The sequence below is a fragment of the Ascaphus truei genome, chromosome 16 (genome assembly GCF_040206685.1).
Source record: "Ascaphus truei isolate aAscTru1 chromosome 16, aAscTru1.hap1, whole genome shotgun sequence".
NCBI classification, from domain to species: Eukaryota; Metazoa; Chordata; class Amphibia; order Anura; family Ascaphidae; genus Ascaphus; species Ascaphus truei.
The window spans coordinates 37,604,939-37,628,150 of record NC_134498.1 but is presented as its reverse complement, the minus strand read 5'-3'; the positions used below and the strand labels follow the sequence as shown (position 1 = coordinate 37,628,150).

The following is a 23,212-nucleotide window of genomic DNA, read 5'->3' as shown; positions in this document are numbered from 1 at the left end:
CTGTCGTTCATGCCTGCATTATGATACAAAATTCCACTTTTTGCTGCAAAAATGAAGTTCGACTCCACACTTTTCGAGCTAATAACATAAAGACCCGTTAGACACCTTCCTACACTGGGAACACGACTTGCGGTCCCTTTTGCTTGAATGGGCTATAAGGAATCTGCCAGCGCTGAAAGCTGCTTTATGGCAGATTAGCGCTTCATAAATCTGGACCAAGATCTTTAGATTCTCGGGTAATACACAAACTGGATTGCATCTGGACTCAAGGGATAGCCAAAGTACATTTTTCCTGTCTTGCCTTCAACAAGCTCCTCACCCCTACTACACGCAGCACTTATCACCTGAGATCTGACGCCAAAACACTGTTCGCGGTCCAAAGGTTCAACAAGGAATCGGGTCGCTTCTCCTTGTCTTACCGTGCACCTCACACCTGGAACAATCTACCCGAGACTCTCAAAACCACCACCGAAATTCTTTCAAAACTGAAGCTGTCTCACATTTTAATCTGGTCTGTAACTGTTACCTGTTACCTACGCCCATAATCAGGGCTCGACAAACTAGGGTAAAACCCACTCCCCTCCCCCCAAAGTAACTCACCCCCCCTCACGATTCTTACTTGCGGCAGGGTCCAGCGGCGTGGTACGGCGATCTCCGTCTTCTCCCCTGCAAATTGTAATGTTTCCCCTGCAGGTCCTGGAAAAATGGCAGCGCGGCGTCAAATGATGCCATGTTGCCATGGCAACGTAGAGTCCCATTGTCATGGCAACACGGCATCATTTGACGCCGAGCTGCCATTTTTCCAGGTCCTGTAGGGAAAACATTACAATTTGCAGGGGAGACAACGGAGATCGCCAGACCCCGCCCCAGGTAAGCACTCGACAGCTGCCAGAATTCACTCGCCAGTGGCGTGTGGGCGAGTGCATTTGCTGAGTGCTGCCCATAATGATATATTATCTCTGTCCACAAAATGTCTGTAAATACAATGTATAACCTCTGTTCATTTAATGTAACTATGTATTTGTCATCACAACTCTGTGCCCAGGACGTGCTTGTCAGCGAGAGATAACTCAATATATTACTTCCTGGTAAAATATTTTTTTATAAATATAAATCTTTCTCTTTGTATTGCAACTATGAAAAATATCCCTAGAAAGGGTAATGCTTATTTTTGGGTCCCTTCTACCCACCTTCCCAATGGAAATGAGCAGGAAGCATTGTGTAATTATGACAATGATGTGAACACAGTCACAATTAGTATTACTTTATAATATATTCTGTTTATTTGAGGTAGGAGGTCAGTGTGTTTTTATTCCCCACCTCAATCTTCCTTTTTTTTTTTAAAACTTTCTGAACAGTAACCTTTCTTTCCACAGCTGTTCGATGCCAATGACCTCTGCACTGGTGAGAACTTTTCCAAGGTTCTGAGCACTCTCAATGCGGTCAACAAGGCTACTGAAGGTAAGAAGTAAAAGTCACACTGTGAACGTCCTGGAGAGTCTGGTCAGGGTGTGTGTGACCATAGATGTGTGTGTTCATCTCCAAATTAGTGGCCATTTAAATCTTTCTTTGGTTGTGATCTCCTCAAGCAACAGAGGTGAATAGCAATGGTACATCACAAGTATAATGTATAATATATTATATGTGTGTGTGTGTATATATATATATATATGTATATATATATATATATATATACATACATATATATATATATATATACATATATATATATATATATATACACACACACACACACACACACACACACACACACACACACACACACTGTGTGTGTATATATGTATATAAATATTTATATATACACACACATATATATAAATATATATATTTATATATATACACATAGATATACATATACATTTTTATATATATATATATTTATTAGTGGGAATAAAGCCTCAAAGAGTATATATCATAGTACTTAAAAAAGGTAAGTAGACATTACAATATCAGCGACAATGTTTGAAAATGAGACGAGCATTTTATATCCCTCGGTGGCCCTATCCCACACGAGGGTCCCCAGTGTGACATGAGCACTATGCAGTGTTTAGAAAGGGGTTCCTAGATGGAAAAAAATGTGTTCTTGAAGAATCCCAAAAACAAAGTTCCCAGGTAAAACTGGGGCATCTTACCAGTGTGTGGGTTTGTATGATCTTCTGTGTGGGACTCCGCTTGTCCTTAGAGATTTGGGGTGGGTGTTGGGGATAAAAAAACAAAGCATATTCCCTGGTGCAGCTGCTGCAGCACTTGTCTGCGGTCATCCATATCTGCATCAACTATGAGGACCGGGAGTCTCTGGGTAACATTGCCAACCCTCCGGTCCTTTTTGTATTTCGAATGAGCTTGCTGGGAAAGCAATGCACAATCACACACTGCTATTGACAACGTAGATTCTTCTTTAGGAGAGTGGTGGGTCTTCTTAAAAGTGTGTGTATATAAATATATTTATTTAGTTATTTATTTATTGAAAGAATGACAGATCTAGTATAACAAATATGCCAAGGAAAAGGAATACTTTTTATGCCAGTACAAATGAATGGGGGATAGGGCAAAACTTTCAATGAATCCAGTCCCGTGAGCCCCTCATAAAAGCTCCCTGCTCTCCTCCGCACAACTGTTATTTATGTCCTAACACTCAAGGGGGTAAGTTCTCTCCTCACAAGGATGGTTATTTTTCTGGTACATTCTTGTGGAGGGCGCTTTCTGGCTTCTCTATTGCCGGGCAAAGGAGAAGGTTTCCCTGAGATTTCCTAATGCCACAATATGTTTGTTTGGCCAGTGGGGAGCAAGCAGGTGTGAGTGTACCATGGTGCTAGCCATTGCGCTAAGACATTACTGCTCCCTGCATTTGTGGCACTCAAGCTATGCCCTCCTGCTTACCTGAAGAGGATCTGGCTGCTGTCTATGGTTTGATGCTACGTCAGTCTGGAGCGTGATGGCTATGGGTATGGGAACAGGACGCGCTGATGCTGCCTAGTATTCCAAAGGCATCGTATGACTTCTGTGGCCAACTTCAGTCCTCAAGAGCCGCCAACAGGTCAGGTTTTAAGGATATCCCTGCTCCAGCACAGATGGCTCAGTCATTGATTGAGCCACCTGTGCTGAAGCAGGGATATTCTTAAAACTTCACCTGTTGGTGGCCCTTGAGGACTGGAGTTGGCCACTCTTGTTTTTAGACTATTCTATGGAGCGTTCGTATTCTACTAAAGTTGGAGAATGGTATGCATGATTATCGTTTTATTTGTAAAGCGCAAACGTCTTCCGCAGCGCGGTACAAAGTGATGTAAACAGATACAAAGAGGTAATGATGAATTCTCTATGATGGTGTGCGCGCTTCAAAAACAAGAATCTTTTTGTTCCCTTTTAGATTCTACGGGTAAGTAAGAAAAAAGATTTTCTGACCCTGGGTGTGGTGTTGTATGAGACTCTCCTGTGTAGCCCAATAAACCCATTTATCTCACAGAGTAACTAATTGGGCCCCCACCCTGCCCGTAAACTCTGCTGTGAGCCCAACCGGAACATTTCTTTTCCTATTTGAGTAATTTATTTTATGGGTGGTAGATGTCATTTTTTTTTTCCTCCCACCTTTAGGCTACGGCCCCGCTGTACGCGCGTCTGGCGGCGCGTGCAGCCAAGTCCCCCGGTCTGCAGGGGGAAAGACAGGGGAGGGCGTGACGGGGGGCGCGGCCCTGATGTCACCTTGCAGATTCGCCCTCATTGGCTGAACCGCCGGGAGGTGTGTGGCCTAGCGCTCCGACACGAGTCCTGATCTCAATTCTCTTGAGAGCAGGAGCAACTGTCAGCGCAGCGCGGCGGCCCCCCCTCGCCGCGGCCCCGGCCCCATTGTGGGGCGGCTCTTGTCCCTGCAGCGTCCTCCACAGCGGGCGCTGCAGTTGCCAGCGGGGACCTGGCCTTAAACTGCTTGGGTATGTGCTAATTGTTTGTGTTGGCATACAAAGGACTAAGGCATCTCCAGCTGAATTGTATCAGACTGGGTGAGCGCTAGTTCATTCCATTTTTTTTTATTATGCCTCACGACACTGGAACCGCCTGTGCCGCCGGTGTACATACGTTGATTCCGTTCCCTTTTTGGCAGATCAGACAACCGGGAGACCGTGTTCGCGTACGATGTCTCAGTCGCATAACTTTGCTGCCTGTTCTCCGATAAATCCCCCGGGTGCAGACTGTTCCTCACGAGTACTGAAGAGGCATTCCAAAGCTGTGGTATGTTTCTTCCCAACGTGGTCCAAACCTCGGCATTTTGAAACCGGGGGGGGGGGGGAGGCTGCGGTAGCATTTTACGGTGCTCTAACCGGCGTGGCAGCTGTACAAGTTTTAATGCACGAATTATCTTTAAGCTGCTAAGTACAACTCTGTTTTGTTATACAAAGGCACTCCCAATGAGTACAAGAAAAAAGGAGAGAGAAACTTGCTGTAAGGTAACTCGCCTGTGCCCCTATGTTTGCAATGGAGGCCTATATTCGTATAATGTATAGAAAAGGCAGAGGCACACAAGTAGAACTGTAGTAAGGTTAAGTAATTAGCCTTTAAGGAGCCATTAACGTAACAGATTTTTGTAGATCTGACCCTAAATGGGATGCGTCTGTGTGGGTAACATAATAATAATATTTTCTCCCAGTAGGATTCAAAGCGCGTCACAATTACAGTATAGCGCGCGGTACGCAGCACATAGGAATGTTACAGACACAGTCCTTGCACAGAGGAGCTTACAATCTATGTTGTTGGTGCCTGAGGCACAGGGAGATAAAGTGACTTGCCCAAGGTCACAAGGAACCGACACCGGGAATTGAACCAGGTTCCCCTGCTTCAAACTCAATGCCATTGCTTACAGAGACAGTGTCTTGACTCGCTGAGCTGCTCCTTCTCCCTATGACTTCTAAGGCATTTCTGTAGTTTTCTACTTAGTAGAAAAAGATGACTTAAAATATCCGCCATTTTCCTTATTTGCCTACAAGTTGGCCACAATGCTGCTGGTATTGTTCTCAAATCCGACCCTATATACAACGTCCTGTGTTGATTGTATATATAGTGAGTCGCTTGTCTCCGTTCTCCACCCTGTTTATTTTCCAACAGGACATGACCGGGAATGGCAGCTATCAGTTGATGGTGAAGGCGCGGTTTGAGTTTAAGCAGCAAAACGAGGACGAGCTCTCGTTTTGCAAGGGCGACACCATCTACGTCACCAGAGTGGAGGACGGGGGATGGTGGGAAGGCACCGTTAACGGAAAATTGGGCTGGTTTCCCAGCAACTACGTGAAAGAATTCAAGTCCAATGGTAAGAGCCGGATTATATTTTATTTTTATAATGATGTATAATTAATTGCCTGCGATATTGACTGCAAATGCCATTTTTTAAAGGGATTTTTAAGGTCGATCAAGGGGGGAAAAAAAAAAGTAGACAGGAAATGTTTGGCTAATTAACTCTTTGAGTGCTGCATGGGCCGTGCGCCCGCACTTCACAATCACGTGACCGCTTTTCGGGAGCGCACACATGAGCGTGGCGTCACTGATGATGGAAGAAAGGGGGGGAAGTCCTCCTGTTCCATGCCTGAGCTGGCCAAATCGCGTTCCCCCGCTGCAAACGGGGGCGCAGAATGCGGATCTCTCCGAGAAAACTAGCAAATAGCGTATTTTTACTGAATTCGAACCGGGGGCAGCTCCAATGCACCATTTAACCCCCCAGTTCCCGAGAGACTTACCAGTTTAGTTCCTGGATTTTCAGAGAGGGCGCCTGTGATCACCCAGTAGGAAGTTGCAACGTCGTCCTTCCTATGAGGTTGTGGCTTCCTACTGGCAAGACCGGGATTTGGCGGCCATTTGGATTGCTCCCAGTGGGGGCAGCAAAACGGGCAACTAAACCGGCAAGTATTTCAGATACCGAGGAGTCCCTGGCTAAAAATAACAAGGTCCAGCTCCGGAGGAACCTTTTTGGTTCGAATTATGTAAAAAAAAAAAACCATGAAAAAAATAGAGTAGGCTGCGCCTTCAGGTTACCTAAATCTTTACAAATAAATAAATGTATATATCTAGATGTTTATCTGCAGAATTCGCCTGTGACTTGGCATACCTGCCTATCGCATGGAGGGCGTTGGCCATTAGGTAACCGTCATTGGTATGACACGGACAAAGTTGCAATTGAAGCATTTTCTTGCTGAAGAAAAGGAGAGAAAACACGGCTTTTTTAGTATTTAACCGCTATGGGAAATGTCCCATGCTCACGTGTCCCCTCGCTCATCCAAGAGGTGGTTGCCGTTCGTGCCCGTGTGGGAATAAACGCGCCCCACCTGTGCAGGTACAGGAGCGCTGGCGCAACTCCGAGCTGCTCACGGAATCACCTACTTTTATTTTATTTATTTTTTCAAAACATTTTTATTAGGCGTTGGTAAGTTTTACAGGCGTTGCAGTACAAATATGACCTAATACAAGAAAGGTTTTTTTTGGGTTGGATAGTGACCGTTGGGGGGCTTCGCCCCGGGGAGGAGGGGGGGGGGGGGGTGACCCCAGGACCGCCTCATGGTCGGAATAGCCTACTTTTAAACATAACTGGAAGGGCAGTTGGTCTATTTTGCACTATACCACGTCAGCAATGCTACTCACGGTGTGAACTTTCGCAAATGATCTAATCCATTTGTTTGTTGCCTTTTTTTCTTTGTTTTTTCTGTTCTGCTACAAAATACTCCCTATGTCCCCTTTTTCTCAGACAAGCCACTTTCCCCCAAAGCATTGAAAGGATGTGAAACAACGCAACTAACAAAAAACTACTACACTGTGGTAGGTATACATCCCCTAGCTACACATTACATGTAGCGATTTCGGTTTTCCGTATTTATTTTCTCAGAAAATCGGTGTTTTTTTTGTTGGGGGGGGTTGGGAGGGGGTTCCATACTCCCCCCGTAAAACCTCTGTCTCCGACCTGCGGACGGGCTGCCTCAAGAGGTGGAACTTAATAGGAAAGGATGCTTCATTTCCGGAGTTTATCGGTTTTCACCGATTTTAAATGCCAGATAATCAGTCGGTGGTGTTTTTTTCGGTGTTTTCCGATTGAAACCTGAGCCCGGAATCTCTAGCTATGTGGAAATCGCTGCTATTTTCAGAGAAATGCATTGCAATAATAATAACTTTATTTCATTTAGTGCCTTTCTCCCAATGGGACTCGAAGCTCTGCGCAATTACAGTATAATGCACAGTATGCAGCACATAGGAATGTTACAGGCACAGTCCCTGCCCCGTGGAGCTTACAATCTATGTTTTTGGTGCCTGAGGCACAGGGAGATAAAGTGACTTGCCCAAGGTCACAAGGCGCTGACCCCAGTTCCCCTGCTTCACACTCGGTGTCATTGTAATATAGACGGCAGCAAGCAACGCGAATGTTGGACAACAAAATGTGCTTGATAGATGAATAGGGCCGAAGTATAAACTGTACCAGTGTTTTTTGACCTTTTTTTTATTAAGTAACTCTATAATTATATTGTAAAATTATGAAGAACCCCAACCGTCTCTTAATGCGTCAGATGCATTGTAAGGAACCCCGACCCTCTCTAATAGCGCGTCTGAGATCAGATGCATTGTAAGGAACCCCAACCCTCTCTAATAGCGCGTCTGAGATCAGATGCATTGTAAGGAACCCCAACCCTCTCTAATAGCGCGTCTGAGATCAGATGCATTGTAAGGAACCCCAACCCTCTCTAATAGCGCGTCTGAGATCAGATGCCTTGTAGAAACCCCGACCCTCTCTAATACCGTGTCTGAGATCAGATGCATTGTAAGGAACCCCAACCCTCTCTAATAGCGTGTCTCAGTTCAGATGCATTGTAAGGAACCCCAACCCTCTCTAATAGCGCGCAGAGATCAGATGCATTGTAAGGAACCCCAACCTTCTCTAATAGCGCATCTGAGATCAGATGCAATGTAAACTCTTCTGTATTTGATTCTATTTTCAAATGACCTGAAAATTGCAGGGAACCCTTTAGGGGTGCCTGGGGGGAACCCCTGTTGAAAAACACAGAATAAAAACCTATACAAGGTTGTTGGTCAAAACAGCAGGAGATTATTATTTTCCTTGTGTTGTAGCAGGAGAAAGGGAATTCTCCAGTGGGGCTGAATGGGACTTTACTGATCATTGCTGTGTTGATGTGTACAGGGATGAGTGGTTTCTCAGAATTGTTGCCTGTACATTCTGAAGCGTGTTTTTGGCAATTCAGGGCTCCTGTCAGCCTCGGGCGTCTGCAGAGTACAAGCCCCAACACTATGTAAACCATTTGACGGTGTAAATATCTTCTAGTTCGGTCTTGTGTTAACATTTCTTATATATATATATCTATATATATATATATATATATATATATAGATATAGATATATATAGATATATATCTATATATATATATTTATATCTAGATATATCTCTCTCTCTCTATATATATATATATATATATATATATATATATATATATCTTTCATGTGCTACATCTTTGTAAATCAATGAAGGGTTGAGTACATTTAAAAAAAATCTCATTAGTTCTAGTTTTTCAACATGAAGTGTTAATCTTGCTAACATTTTATTTATTTGTATACTTTTTAAAATGTTAACGCAGCAATCCAAGCTGCCGTTTAAATAACAAAACAAAAATATTATTATTTTTATTTTCCTTTTTAATATGTGAATCAATACAATCCACACAATAAGTCATTAGCTATGTTGCCGATCGATCCGTTCCGCTGTGATCGATCGGGGAAGATTCGGCTTGGGGGGGTTCACTGAAATGACTGCAGAGGAGTATTCTGCAGTCAGTGTGAATTTGTAAATGGTTGCTATAGAAACAAAAAAAAGGCTTGTTACATTACAATGCATTAAAAAAATAGCGCTATAAGTATTTTCTCATAGTAAAGAACTGATTTATAAAAATAAAAAAACCACACACAACACATGTAGGATATTGCTTGGTCTGCAGCTTTAAAATGGACAAGAAGCAAAAAGTGTCTCACTGTGATTGCTCATCAAATCCCTGGCTGCAGTGGAAGCACTGTATGCTAAGAGATAATGGGGAAGGGCAGGGTTGCAGACCTGCCTGAGACATGTGAATGTGCTCACAACGTGGTCTTTTTATTTGCTGCACAGTGGAGGGGTTTTTTGTCACTTGTCTGCTCACCCTAATTTATGTTGTCTCTGGTTGTATTTATGTTGAATGACAGGTACTGCAGAATATCCTGGAAACTGAGCGCGACTTCTCGAAGGAACTTCAGTTACTGCTTTCCACGTACCTCCGACCTCTTCAGGCACACGACAAGTAAGATTAAAAGAACCGGTCGCCAGATTAATTGGCCTGAAAACCATTTTTTCGGGGGTGGGGGTGGGGGGGGGGGGCAGCATCATATTGGCCTTTCACCATTATCACCTAGCACAGTGCTTCCACTGCAGCAACAGCGTGTTTGTGTGTTTGTGTGTATGTGTGTGTGTATGTGTGTGTGTGTGCGCGTGCGTCTGTCTGTGTGTGCGCATGTGCGTATGTGTGTATGCGTGTACGTACATGTATAATGAGGTGGGTTTGGGTTTTGAGCTCGCTAAAAGTGTGTATGTCTCAGACAGATTGTCACAAGTTTGTTTTGGCGTTGTGTTTGGCGTTTCTTTTCGGCTTTTAGATCTTCAGCCTACAGGTATGGGGAGCGCTTTCGGTACAAAAGTGCTTCACATGCCCGATGCGGAATCACTGTCTCATATGCAGGAACAGATCTAAATCAAGCCTTGTTCTCTCTGATCCGTAATCCCAGATTTGAACAAATTCAGTGCCAAAATGAAGGATCACTACATGGACAGAATGAACACCCGTAACATCTGAGAGGAGGACAGGGAGGCAGATGGCAACTGTGTCCAGCATTATAAAATAAATATATTATAACGTAAATACGTTATGAAGAAGCAGTTCATGTTTGGACTAGTGCATGGGTGGCCAACTTCAGTCTTCAACGGCTGGCAACAGGTCAGGTTATAAGGCTATCCCTCCTTCAGCACAGGTGGCTATGGGGTTAACTGAGCCACTGTGTCACCTGTGCTGAAGCAGGGATATCATTAGAACCTGACCTGTTGGTGGCCCTTGAGGACTGGAGTTGGCCTCTTCTGGACTAGTGGTTCTGATGATCAAGTTCACATTGCAAGCAAGTTGTGTCTATCTCCGTATCAAAGCTATTTTGGAGCAAAGCTACGTGTCGCCTCCTCTTCATCAATGCATCAATGCATCAATGCATCAATGCATCACTGCATCAATGCATCAATGCATCAATGCATCAATGCACGTGTGCCTAGTTTGCAGTTTTGAGGGGTCCATAGGATGATGTCAGGAGGAATTACGTAACACTCACATAATGAGTATTTGAGATGTGTAGATAAAGCGACTGCTTTTGAGTGCACGCTTATCTGCCAAATAATCTTCTCATCATCAACCAACCCGCGTAGTTACATAGTAGACAAGGTTAAAAATAAACCTTGGTCCATAGGTTGAACTCTATGTTAAAGCAACTTGTAGGCGCATACAAAAGCAACTCAATAGCTTGTTACCGTTTTATATCAGGGGTCTCAAACTCGGTCTACAAGGGCCGCCAACAAGCCAGCTTTTGTGGATATCCCTGCTTCAGCACAGGTGGCTCAATCAGTGGCTCAGTCGAAGACTGAGCCACTGATTGAGCCACCTGTGCTGAAGCAGGGATATCCATAAAACCTACCCTGTTGGTGGCCCTTGAGGACTGAATTTGAGACCCCTGGTTTATACCATGGCTGTTAACGATTGTTTTATTTCTCAGGATAAGCACTGTGGACATCATTTCTCTATTGGGAAACTTTGAGGAAATATGCACCTTTCAACAAACGCTGTGCCAGGCTTTGGAAGACGGCGCAAAGTAAGACTATGGATTTCTTCATGTATTCGTTTTTCTTCCGTCTTTTAAATTGTAAGCTCCTTTGTCTGGAATCTTTTTTTGTTTTCTGTATCTGTTAGGTCAGGGGTTCTCAACACCAGTCCTCAAGGCCCCCCTAACAGGTTGGAAGTTAAGGCTATCCCTGCTTCAGCACAGGTGGATCAGTCAAAGACTGAGCCTCTGAGTGAGCCTCCTGTGCTGAAGCTGGTGTCTTACAGATAAGGACACAGTCCTTATCAGTAGGAGTTTATATATTGGAAAAACCTATTTTTCTCTGTATTTTGTATTGTATCTATCTCTGCGATGATGGGAGACTCAATATTACGATCTACATTCCTGGAGATTATTTTGATGTTTTCTTGATGGGGGAAAAAGAAAAATCCTCAATCCTGTCAATTTGGTTTAAAACCCAAAAATCTCACTCATTTTGGGCCCTTGCAGGTTGACTTTCCTGAAAATACTTTCTGTGGGACTTTCATCTATGCTAATGACAAAAAAACACAAAACCAGTATGGCCAACCCTATACGGTAGTCACCCTTCAGTCATCACCTCAAACAGAATGGGAGCATGGAGGGCAGTTCTCGTGTATTCCCACTAGATGTCTCTGCCCTGTCACTTAAGCAGTAGTAGCTGCTGGTCTCTAGTAACAGATACTGTAGAGAGGCTTCCATCATGTAGTACCCAAAAGTGCCCATGTTCAATGATTGGCAGAACAACCTACAGCACAGCCGTTTTGTCATGTCAACGTTTTGGTCTGAATTCCGCTCTTCTTCAGGATGGGTATTTATTTGCTATGATGACTGCTCGGGTTCTGTCTGAACTCCGACCTCCTTCAGGACAAAACGATTGATGGCCCTTTGCCCTGACAAAGGTCGTCATTTGGATCGTAACTTTGACCGTTAAAAAGATTTGCCGTTTCATATACTGTTGTGTCTGCCATCGAACATTCCCACCGTCACTTTAGCTTACATATTTTTTTTCACTAATTGTGCTTTTGAAGATTTTTATTTTTTAATTTGAAAAGTGCCATTTTCAAAGATTCTCTCTTTCTGCCTCTTACGTGCATGTCACATAAAGAGGATTGTCTTGTAAACTGAGCTAGTTACGTTCATTATTCGTGATCTTCATGTCCCTTTACTTGCGTGGCATAATATACTGATATATTGTTACTGTATACTGATCCTTTTACACTTTGTTTTCAGGCTGGCAGAAAATCAACAAAAAGTGGGTGGCTGTTTTCTGCATCTTTTCAACCAATTTAAGTCCTTATACTTAAGCTATTGCGCTAATCACCCTATGGCTGTTGGTGTTTTAACACAACACAGGTAAGTGATATTGGCTTCAGCAGTGAATGTGTAAATGACTTCTCCGTGCACCAGTGAGGTGCAGGTGACCAGAAGGTACATAGGGAAGGTTGGAAGTCTCAGGTGACCCCCCCTCTTCTGCACACCGGATCCACACTGCTCTGTGACGTCACTGCCACCTGCACACGAAGAATGTAACCCCTTCCCTGCCTCAGGGGCCAGGGGTTTTATCTGCAACATGTTTAATCCCTTAACTGTCAGGACGCAATGAATGGGTTAAAGGCCCGTTTATATTTTTCAATTCCTTTTTGTTTTACATTCAGGAAAGAAAAGAGTTAAACGTTTATGTTCTTGTGTGCCTGCTTTTATTTCCTTTTTATTTCCTTGTTGTTCTACTTTGTGTTGTTCTTACAATTACACGGTCTTTCTCCCCATCACTTCCCCCGTGCGCTCTCTCTTCCCTACTCTGCAAAACTTCCCCCGTGCGCTCTCTCTTCCCTACTCTGCAAAACTTCCCCCGTGCGCTCTCTCTTCCCTACTCTGCAAAACTTCCCCCGTGCGCTCTCTCTTCCCTACTCTGCAAAACTCCCCCCGTGTGCTCTCTCTTCCCTACTCTGCAAAACTTCCCCCGTGCGCTCTCTCTTCCCTACTCTGCAAAACTTCCCCCGTGCGCTCTCTCTTCCCTACTCTGCAAAACTTCCCCCGTGCGCTCTCTCTTCCCTACTCTGCAAAACTTCCCCCGTGCGCTCTCTCTTCCCTACTCTGCAAAACTTTCCCCCGTGCGCTCTCTCTTCCGTACTCTGCAAAACTTCCCCCGTGCGCTCTCTCTTCCGTACTCTGCAAAACTCCCCCCGTGCGCTCTCTCTTCCCTACTCTGCAAAACTTCCCCCGTGCGCTCTCTCTTCCCTACTCTGCAAAACTTCCCCCGTGCGCTCTCTCTTCCCTACTCTGCAAAACTTCCCCCGTGCGCTCTCTCTTCCCTACTCTGCAAAACTTCCCCCGTGCGCTTTCTCTTCCCTACTCTGCAAAACTTCCCCCGTGCGCTCTCTCTTCCCTACTCTGCAAAACTTCCCCCGTGCGCTCTCTCTTCCCTACTCTACAAAACTTCCCCCGTGCGCTCTCTCTTCCCTACTCTGCAAAACTTCCCCCGTGCGCTCTCTCTTCCCTACTCTGCAAAACTTCCCCCGTGCGCTCTCTCTTCCCTACTCTGCAAAACTTCCTCCGTGCGCTCTCTCTTCCGTACTCTGCAAAACTCCCCCCGTGCGCTCTCTCTTCCCTACTCTGCAAAACTTCCTCCGTGCGCGCTCTCTTCCCTACTCTGCAAAACTTCCCCCGTGCGCTCTCTCTTCCCTACTCTGCAAAACTTCCCCCGTGCGCTCTCTCTTCCCTACTCTGCAAAACTTCTCCCGTGCGCTCTCTTCCCTACTCTGCAAAACTTCCCCCGTGCGCTCTCTCTTCCCTATTCTGCAAAACTTCCCCCGTGCGCTCTCTCTTCCCTACTCTGCAAAACTTCCCCCGTGCGCTCTCTCTTCCCTACTCTACAAAACTTTCCCCCGTGCGCTCTCTCTTCCCTACTCTGCAAAACTTCCCCCGTGCGCTCTCTCTTCCCTACTCTGCAAAACTTCCTCCGTGCGCTCTCTCTTCCGTACTCTGCAAAACTCCCCCCGTGCGCTCTCTCTTCCCTACTCTGCAAAACTTCCTCCGTGCGCTCTCTCTTCCCTACTCTGCAAAACTTCCCCCGTGCGCTCTCTCTTCCCTACTCTGCAAAACTTCCCCCGTGCGCTCTCTCTTCCCTACTCTGCAAAACTTCCCCCCGTGCGCTCTCTCTTCCCTACTCTGCAAAACTTCCCCCGTGCGCTCTCTCTTCCCTATTCTGCAAAACTTCTCCCGTGCGCTCTCTTCCGTACTCTGCAAAACTTCCCCCGTGCGCTCTCTCTTCCCTACTCTGCAAAACTTCCCCCGTGCGCTCTCTCTTCCCTACTCTACAAAACTTCCCCGTGCGCTCTCTCTTCCCTACTCTGCAAAACTTCTCCCGTGCGCTCTCTTCCCTACTCTGCAAAACTTCCCCCCGTGCGCTCTCTCTTCCCTACTCTACAAAACTTCCCCGTGCGCTCTCTCTTCCCTACTCTGCAAAACTTCTCCCGTGCGCTCTCTTCCCTACTCTGCAAAACTTCCCCCGTGCGCTCTCTCTTCCCTACTCTGCAAAACTTCCCCCCGTGCGCTCTCTCTTCCCTACTCTGCAAAACTTCTCCCGTGCGCTCTCTTCCCTACTCTGCAAAACTTCCCCCCGTGCGCTCTCTCTTCCGTACTCTGCAAAACTTCTCCCGTGCGCTCTCTTCCCTACTCTGCAAAACTTCCCCCCGTGCGCTCTCTCTTCCCTACTCTACAAAACTTCCCCCGTGCGCTCTCTCTTCCCTATTCTGCAAAACTTCCCCAGTGCGCTCTCTCTTCCCTACTCTGCAAAACTTCCCCCGTGCGCTCTCTCTTCCCTATTCTGCAAAACTTCCTCCGTGCGCTCTCTCTTCCCTACTCTGCAAAACTTCCCCCGTGCGCTCTCTCTTCCCTACTCTGCAAAACTTCCCCCGTGCGCTCTCTCTTCCCTACTCTGCAAAACTTCCCCCGTGCGCTCTCTCTTCCCTACTCTACAAAACTTCCCCCGTGCGCTCTCTCTTCCCTACTCTGCAAAACTTCCCCCGTGCGCTCTCTCTTCCCTACTCTACAAAACTTCCCCCGTGCGCTCTCTCTTCCCTACTCTGCAAAACTTCCCCCGTGCGCTCTCTCTTCCCTACTCTGCAAAACTTCCCCCGTGCGCTCTCTCTTCCCTACTCTGCAAAACTTCCCCCGTGCGCTCTCTCTTCCCTACTCTGCAAAACTTCCCCCCGTGCGCTCTCTCTTCCCTACTCTACAAAACTTCCCCCGTGCGCTCTCTCTTCCCTACTCTACAAAACTTCCCCCGTGCGCTCTCTCTTCCCTACTCTACAAAACTTCCCCCGTGCGCTCTCTCTTCCCTACTCTACAAAACTTCCTCCGTGCGCTCTCTCTTCCCTACTCTACAAAACTTCCCCCGTGCGCTCTCTCTTCCCTACTCTACAAAACTTCCCCCGTGCGCTCTCTCTTCCCTACTCTACAAAACTTCCCCCGTGCGCTCTCTCTTCCCTACTCTGCAAAACTTCCTCCGTGCGCTCTCTCTTCCCTACTCTGCAAAACTTTCCCCCGTGCGCTCTCTCTTCCCTACTCTGCAAAACTTCCCCCGTGCGCTCTCTCTTCCCTACTCTGCAAAACTTCCCCCGTGCGCTCTCTCTTCCCTACTCTACAAAACTTCCCCCGTGCGCTCTCTCTTCCCTACTCTGCAAAACTTCTCCCGTGCGCTCTCTTCCCTACTCTGCAAAACTTCCCCCGTGCGCTCTCTCTTCCCTACTCTGCAAAACTTCCCCCGTGCGCTCTCTCTTCCCTACTCTGCAAAACTTCCCCCGTGCGCTCTCTCTTCCGTACTCTGCAAAACTTCCCCCGTGCGCGCTCTTCCCTACTCTGCAAAACTTCCTCCGTGCGCTCTCTCTTCCCTACTCTGCAAAACTTCCCCCGTGCGCTCTCTCTTCCCTACTCTGCAAAACTTCCCCCGTGCGCTCTCTCTTCCGTACTCTGCAAAACTTCCCCCGTGCGCTCTCTTCCCTACTCTACAAAACTTCCCCCGTGCGCTCTCTCTTCCCTACTCTGCAAAACTTCCTCCGTGCGCTCTCTCTTCTCTACTCTACAAAACTTCCCCCGTGCGCTCTCTCTTCCCTACTCTGCAAAACTTCCCCCGTGCGCTCTCTCTTCCCTACTCTGCAAAACTTCCCCCGTGCGCTCTCTCTTCCCTACTCTGCAAAACTTCCCCCGTGCGCTCTCTCTTCCCTACTCTGCAAAACTTCCCCCGTGCGCTCTCTCTTCCCTACTCTGCAAAACTTCCTCCGTGCGCTCTCTCTTCTCTACTCTACAAAACTTCCCCCGTGCGCTCTCTCTTCCCTACTCTACAAAACTTCCCCCGTGCGCTCTCTCTTCCCTACTCTGCAAAACTTCCCCCGTGCGCTCTCTCTTCCCTACTCTGCAAAACTTCCCCCGTGCGCTCTCTCTTCCCTACTCTGCAAAACTTCCCCCGTGCGCTCTCTTCCCTACTCTGCAAAACTTCCCCCGTGCGCTCTCTCTTCCCTACTCTGCAAAACTTCCCCCGTGCGCTCTCTCTTCCCTACTCTGCAAAACTTCCCCCGTGCGCTCTCTCTTCCCTACTCTGCAAAACTTCCTCCGTGCGCTCTCTTCCCTACTCTGCAAAACTTCCCCCGTGCGCTCTCTCTTCCCTTCTCTGCAAAACTTCTCCCGTGCGCTCTCTTCCCTACTCTGCAAAACTTCCCCCGTGCGCTCTCTCTTCCCTATTCTGCAAAACTTCCCCCGTGCGCTCTCTCTTCCCTACTCTGCAAAACTTCCCCCGTGCGCTCTCTCTTCCCTATTCTGCAAAACTTCCCCCGTGCGCTCTCTCTTCCCTACTCTGCAAAACTTCCCCCGTGCGCTCTCTCTTCCCTATTCTGCAAAACTTCCCCCGTGCGCTTTCTCTTCCCTACTCTGCAAAACTTCCCCCGTGCGCTCTCTTCCCTACTCTACAAAACTTCCCCCGTGCGCTCTCTCTTCCCTACTCTGCAAAACTTCCCCCGTGCGCTCTCTCTTCCCTACTCTGCAAAACTTCCCCCGTGCGCTTTCTCTTCCCTACTCTGCAAAACTTCCCCCGTGCGCTCTCTTCCCTACTCTACAAAACTTCCCCCGTGCGCTCTCTCTTCCCTACTCTGCAAAACTTCCCCCGTGCGCTCTCTTCCCTACTCTACAAAACTTCCCCCGTGCGCTCTCTCTTCCCTACTCTGCAAAACTTCCCCCGTGCGCTTTCTCTTCCCTACTCTGCAAAACTTCCCCCGTGCGCTCTCTCTTCCCTACTCTGCAAAACGTCCCCCGTGCGCTCTCTCTTCCCTACTCTGCAAGCACATACATACAGAGGGGTTTAGTTACCAACATCTCCAGACAGAGACAAACATGCTGTAAAAAAAACCCCCAAAAAACATTCCTAGATTTCCCACCGAAACGAAGTTCTATAGAAAGTGAGGGGATTTTTCCTTTGATAAACCCGGTGCCATTTTGTATCTTTTTTACTCTGCTTTTACAGGAGACTTTAGTAAATACAGTAACCCCCCTGAATGTTGTATTTTATTATCTGAAATGCCGTTTGGGGGTGGAGCCATTTTCGAAAAATGTGTGTTCCTCCCTGTACAGTTTGGAAAAACACGACTGCCCATTTTCCTCTTTCTGGTGTTAGCAATGGCCCCGTCTGTGTCAAATAGATCAGGGGTGACCAACTTCAGTGCTCAAGAGCTACCAACAGCTCAAGTTTTCAGGATATCCCTACTTCAGTGCAGGTGGCTCAATCATTGACTGAGCCACTGATTGAGCCACCTCTGCTGAAGCAGGGATATCCCAAACACCTGGCCTGTTGGTGGCTCTTGAGGACTGGAGTTGGCTACCCCTGAAATAGATCATGGATTTGCTAGCCATGAACAGGTTAAGGAACGATGATCCCAACAGCAGTTTGGCTGCAATGCACAACAGGGGGGTCGCAGATTGAACAGATATTAAGCACTGGTGGACTTCACGTACAACTGATCTCCAACTGTTTCATCTATCTATGGCCTTCCTGTTTAATAAACATTATATAAAAGTACTTCCTGTTTAATAACCATTGTATAAAAGTACTTCCTGTTTAATAAGCATTGTATAAAAGTACTTCCTGTTTAATAACCATTGTATAAAAGTACTTCCTGTTTAATAACCATTGTATAAAAGTACTTCCTGTTTAATAACCATTGTATAAAAGTACTTCCTGTTGTGTTGTGCAGCGATGAACTGGAGAGGTTTATGGAAACCCAAGGGGCAGCAAGCCCAGGGATTCTCATGCTGACTACGAGCCTTAGCAAACCCTTCACAAGACTGGATAAATACGTCACTCTCCTCCAGGAACTGGAAAGGCACATGGAGGTAAGTGACACTAATATCTTGGCGGCCAAAGGCAGTGCGAGCGCCTTTATAGAGCCGGTAACTGGCAACATCGGTAAACGCATTGTTTCAGAATAGTCTTATTCCAATGTTAGGCCGTGGATATAGTAGGACGGAGCGCATGGCGTCGCGCGCGCCTGTCGGCCAAGCGATCTGTGGCCTGTGAGCCACAGCGATGCGGAGGCGTGGCCGTGACATCACGAGAGCGGTTCGCCCTCATTGGCTGAACTGCGCACGTGACCTAACCGTCGCGCAACAAACACAAAATTGCTTGTCTGGTCAAGAATTGCGCGCGCTCTATGGCCTGCCCCAGAGGTACGCCCTTTTTGTTCGCGCGGAGTATGGACGCGGCCTTATCTGAGCCCCAAAGGACAGCAGTATGGAGGACTGGTGTTTGTGGTTGTGCTGTCTTACTTAGCTTTGTGGGCCTTTCAGTCGCCGAAACTATAAAGCAAAGTTAATGTCGCCACAGACGCATCCAGTGCAGCATTTAATCTATGTTGCCAGAGTGCAATACATTTCAAGCCCATTTGTCGTCGAAGAGAATAGAAGACACCGGCTAATTCAATCCACTAGACGCGGGCGTTTGCACTGCCATCAAGCCGTTGATTTGAATCAGCCCCTCAGTCACTGTTTAAAATCAATAAAAAGTAAAGAGTGACTCAGTGTGTGTGCTCATTTGCATGTCGTTACCCAGAATCCCTGCCTGCAGTGGAAGCACTATGCTCGGAGATAATGGGGAAAGGCAGGGTTGCGGAACTGTCGGGGTATCGTTATTTGCCCCCTGAGTCACGTACTGAGGCATAGGAAAAGTGAAGACACTGTTTTGTCGAATCCTCTTTAAAATCAAACATTATGGTTTGATTCTTTACCAGCGGGACAGCTGGTGGAAAGCTGTGCGTGGCACACGGATCACCGTTTTTGGGTGTAGCTGCAGTTAGGGACAAATCGCTGCGTTCATATTTTATAGAATGTGAAAGTTTCCATGATAGAAATAGGATTTCTTCTTTTGTTTTTTTTTTATCAACAGGAAGCTCACCCAGATCACCAAGACGTCCTCAAAGCCACGGCATCCTTTAAGGCCCTTGTGGTAGGTGATGTAGATGTCAGAAACGGTATGTTTATATATATATATATATATATATATAGGGCTCGGGCCAGGAGCAAAATGAATCACGCCTGACATTTCTCCCACTACATACATGTTCATGAAGTGGAATGAAACGGAGCGTGGCACTATTATATTGCGTATGATTTGAGTTTAATCTTTTCACCCCAGTTTTTTTTTAACGTGCTTGAGTGCCATGAGAACGTGATTACCACAAAATAACACCACACCCTCCCCCCTCCCTCTCTTCATTTGGAGAGAGGTATCAGTCTTGTGGTTTACAACCTGTCATTTGAAGTGGGAGATACTGTTTTTAAAGGGGCAATCCCTGCTAGGACCAAAGTGAACTAATTCCAGTGACATGTTTAGAGGTATTTTCTGGGTAATTTCTACCTTTTTAAACCAGCTCTGACCCCTATAAGTATGTTTAATTATAAAAAAAAAATTAAGTTAGGGGTGTGATTTCCTCGGGCCGCTCCCTTCTGTGTGATGTCACTGTGTGATCAGCAAGTGCTTGCACAGGCAGAGTCCCCCCTCCCCACTTCCCCTTATCTTTATTGGGTCTCTGATCAGGACAGGGTGGGATACGGGGTAAGAAAACATTAGGTTGACAAACCCTTCCCCTTTCAGACGCCCCCAAACAAATTCAACTGTCAGACTATGTGAGATTGCACCTTTAAATTCTAATCTCAGCCCTGTGCAACCTCACGACAGTCTTATCTCCCTATACAGAAACTAATTGTAAGCTCTTCAGGTCGCGGTGCCCGTTCGACTGCAAAGAGCACAAAGTGTGCTGGGACGTTGCATAAAATCATGTGTTATTTTTGGAAATGTGACCTGGAAAATTATGTCTATCGGGTATTGAGATTGAGCAGCCAGCCTCATCGTTGCCCTCCATGCAGAACACGAAGATGCATCCACATGTTCCGCAGGCGAGGAGAGTAGGTGGGGTTTCCTTCCCTGCCTCTATACGGTGGTTTTGGTGTCTGCCTAATAACTATTGCAGTACAAGCTCTTCTCCAGTACGGTTATAAAGGTTAACAAAGGACGGAAAAGTGCATCTCTACCATTGTCAGATATGTAAATAAGGCAGAAAACGATGAATTTTTACAATTTTGTAAATTAACTTTTTTGTTCAAGGGTTAATTTATTTTCAATGGTCAATATATAGACGGTATTGGGTATAACCTAATCTGTCCCTCAAGAAACTGAGTTGATTTGAAAAAGTCTCTGTACTTCCAGCATTAACATAGATCACAGTGGCTTAACATTAAAATAGCTTCTTCCAAAAAAAAAAAACATTTCTACAACTATATGAAATGAATGTGAGCACCTTCTATTGAATATAATTATGTGCCGCGGGGAGTCAGGTCAGGATCAGTCGATGGTCAGGAGACGGGCCGAAGTCAGAGGCAGGCGGCAAGGAAGTAGCGGTGGACAGGCAGGAAGTCGGTGGCAGGTAGCGATGGTCAGGAGACGGGCCGAAGTCAGAGGCAGGCGGCAAGGAAATAGCGGTGGTCAAGGACGACAGAGGAACAACATAGTAAAGGTCCGAATAAGGTATGGTACACAAAGAGAGTGAGATAGCAAACGATGTGGCAGAGAGCTTGGTCACAGAGAAACCTCAATATTCAGGACAGGAGGAACAGGAAGGGGAGGTTTATAAAGGCTGGCTGCAGGTAGGACACAGGTGCCGTTAATGAGGCAGTCAGGAAGGACCTCAGAGGAATAAGCAACCGAGAAAACCAGTTGTCCCGGTGGCAGACCGGGAGAACTCCTGACTGAGGACGCAGAGACCAGGGTTCACGACCCACCAGGGACATCCCTGGCTATCGATCGATAGATAGATCTAGATAGATACAGTATATACTTTTTTGTTAAGGGCCCATAACTAATTGATGAAAGCGTTCTAAAGCTATTAATTTAATTATTAAAGCGGACCTATTAATTAACGTAATGATGTCTGCTTATAAACCCATGGGAATATTATTTTACATGAAATATTTAGGAAAAATAGAACGCAGCTGTATTATTTAGGAGAATTCAAGAAAAGAAAATGCTTTGTACCAAAACAGTGGGACAAACCCCTGTTCTTGTTTTCTCCCCAATGATGCCTTGGATTAATCAGGCGAGTCTGAAATGAGTAACGTCTGCCGAAGGAAGAGGCTGCTCCGCTTTCCCAGAATGTGCATCTGGCTTCTTGTAACTTGGTCACAGTGAGTTCTTGGTACTATGGTTTGATAAATGCTGTGAATGCATTCATGGTGGTTACTTCTATACTGAACTAAACAATAGAAGCACACACAGAGAAACACCCCCAATGTGTATTACCATCTATGCCCTGTGTATAAAAGCATAAAACCATACGTACTCCCAAAAGTAATCTTTGATCAAAGCTCATCATAAGTGTAGTTTCCTTCCAATTTGGGGTGCCTGGGTTGACCCCCGATGGTGGTTCGCTCCACTTCTCCACCACTCCTCGATGGTTTCCAGTACTCGGTCCACAGTAACTACGACACCCAAGTCATGGCTTGGATAATGTCACACCTCCGTGTCAGTCTGATCACACTGCAGTTCGCCAGCCAACGCGATTCGCAAAGGCGTTTTCTTGCTTTTTCAGGGGTACAAGGCATCCTTGTGCGGTATATCTGCAGTGAATTGGCGTTTACTGCTTGAGAGGCCTGCAGGCGCCTCTAGGATAGACTGGGTACCGCTGCAGCCTGCGTTACACTTTAAATCCATGTAAATGCGTATTTTAATAATCAGGTTAGCTACATCTGTTTCGATACTTCATATCGCATAGGCGCAGGGCAGAGGGCACAGTAGTAATGCGCCATTGTCCCTGCAGCAAAAATTAGGCTGAAGAACCGTGTAATCCCACATCACCACTTTTGTAATCAATCTAATTGGTGTCCGTAACCAAAGCAATGCACTTTAGGCCTCTCTGTCAGTGAAGGGTTTAGCAAATGTAATTGTGATTCAAGAACAGAACTGGTTTCTTTTGTTGCTCTGGACATTAATGACAAATTGCATTTCTTTGGCTTCTCTGAATGGAGGAGTTTGTCTTTTGTAGCCCACCCTGAATTTATTATAGGGCCATTAAGGATGAGGTTGTGAGAGGGGGGAGGTTTGCCTGTGCTAGAACACACAGAAGGGGAGTAGCCAGAAGAAATCAAAACTCTGCTCACAATGTTTACTAACGTTTTATAAAAATGCGTTACAAATACTTTTATAGGTGTCAGATTTTGGTTAAAAAAAAAAATCACGTCGCCCCCATTAGTACATTTTGGTCCTAGGAGGGGCTGGCTCTTTAACTGGTACCGCCGATCGTTCGTCTTTCAATGAGGTTTAGTTTCCTTCCTCTAGTGCTGCAGAGAAGCCACAACAGTTGTGTATTGTTAATGCTGCAAGGGAAGGAGAAACCGGTTTCTTAGAAAACCGGAAAGCTGGAAAATGTGGTATTTGCAAACGCCGCCCTCCACGTTACAAACCATATTAACGTACAATCGTTATTTTTTTTTAAAGATGTCAAAATTCATATGTCAGCTGGAATTCTTTCCAATGGTCTCGGCTGTAATTCAGATATAGAGCTAGATTGGTGAAATAATCCATGGGCTATTTTGCAGGTTCCCAGGTTGTTACCTCTGAATCTTCCGCTTTTTTTTTTATAGGTTTTTTTTTAATTGCTTGTTATTGTGTATTTGCAGCCGACCCCTGTAACATACGGCGCTCCATTATATTGTATAGTCTGTGTGGAGTTGTTCTGGTGTTCAAATTAGCCTTCA

The 23,212-nt window shown here is 46.2% G+C and overlaps 1 protein-coding gene across 5 annotated transcripts in view; it reads left to right on the top strand.

Moving 5' to 3' along the window:
* ARHGEF6 (Rac/Cdc42 guanine nucleotide exchange factor 6) overlaps window positions 1–23,212 on the top strand; it is a 52,971-nt gene that overhangs the window by 8,414 nt on the left and 21,345 nt on the right. For 2 of the 5 annotated variants that reach the window (XM_075573231.1, XM_075573230.1), the window contains exons 3-11: window positions 1,377–1,461; window positions 4,118–4,245; window positions 5,116–5,317; window positions 6,743–6,813; window positions 9,233–9,327; window positions 10,835–10,930; window positions 12,152–12,274; window positions 18,163–18,301; window positions 19,350–19,409. In XM_075573231.1, coding sequence (XP_075429346.1) covers window positions 1,377–1,461; window positions 4,118–4,245; window positions 5,116–5,317; window positions 6,743–6,813; window positions 9,233–9,327; window positions 10,835–10,930; window positions 12,152–12,274; window positions 18,163–18,301; window positions 19,350–19,409 — 999 coding nt within the window. The remainder of the gene's footprint in view (window positions 1–1,376; window positions 1,462–4,117; window positions 4,246–5,115; window positions 5,318–6,742; window positions 6,814–9,232; window positions 9,328–10,834; window positions 10,931–12,151; window positions 12,275–18,162; window positions 18,302–19,349; window positions 19,410–23,212) is intronic. The other 3 variants (XM_075573234.1, XM_075573235.1, XM_075573233.1) reach the window with 2 other exon arrangements.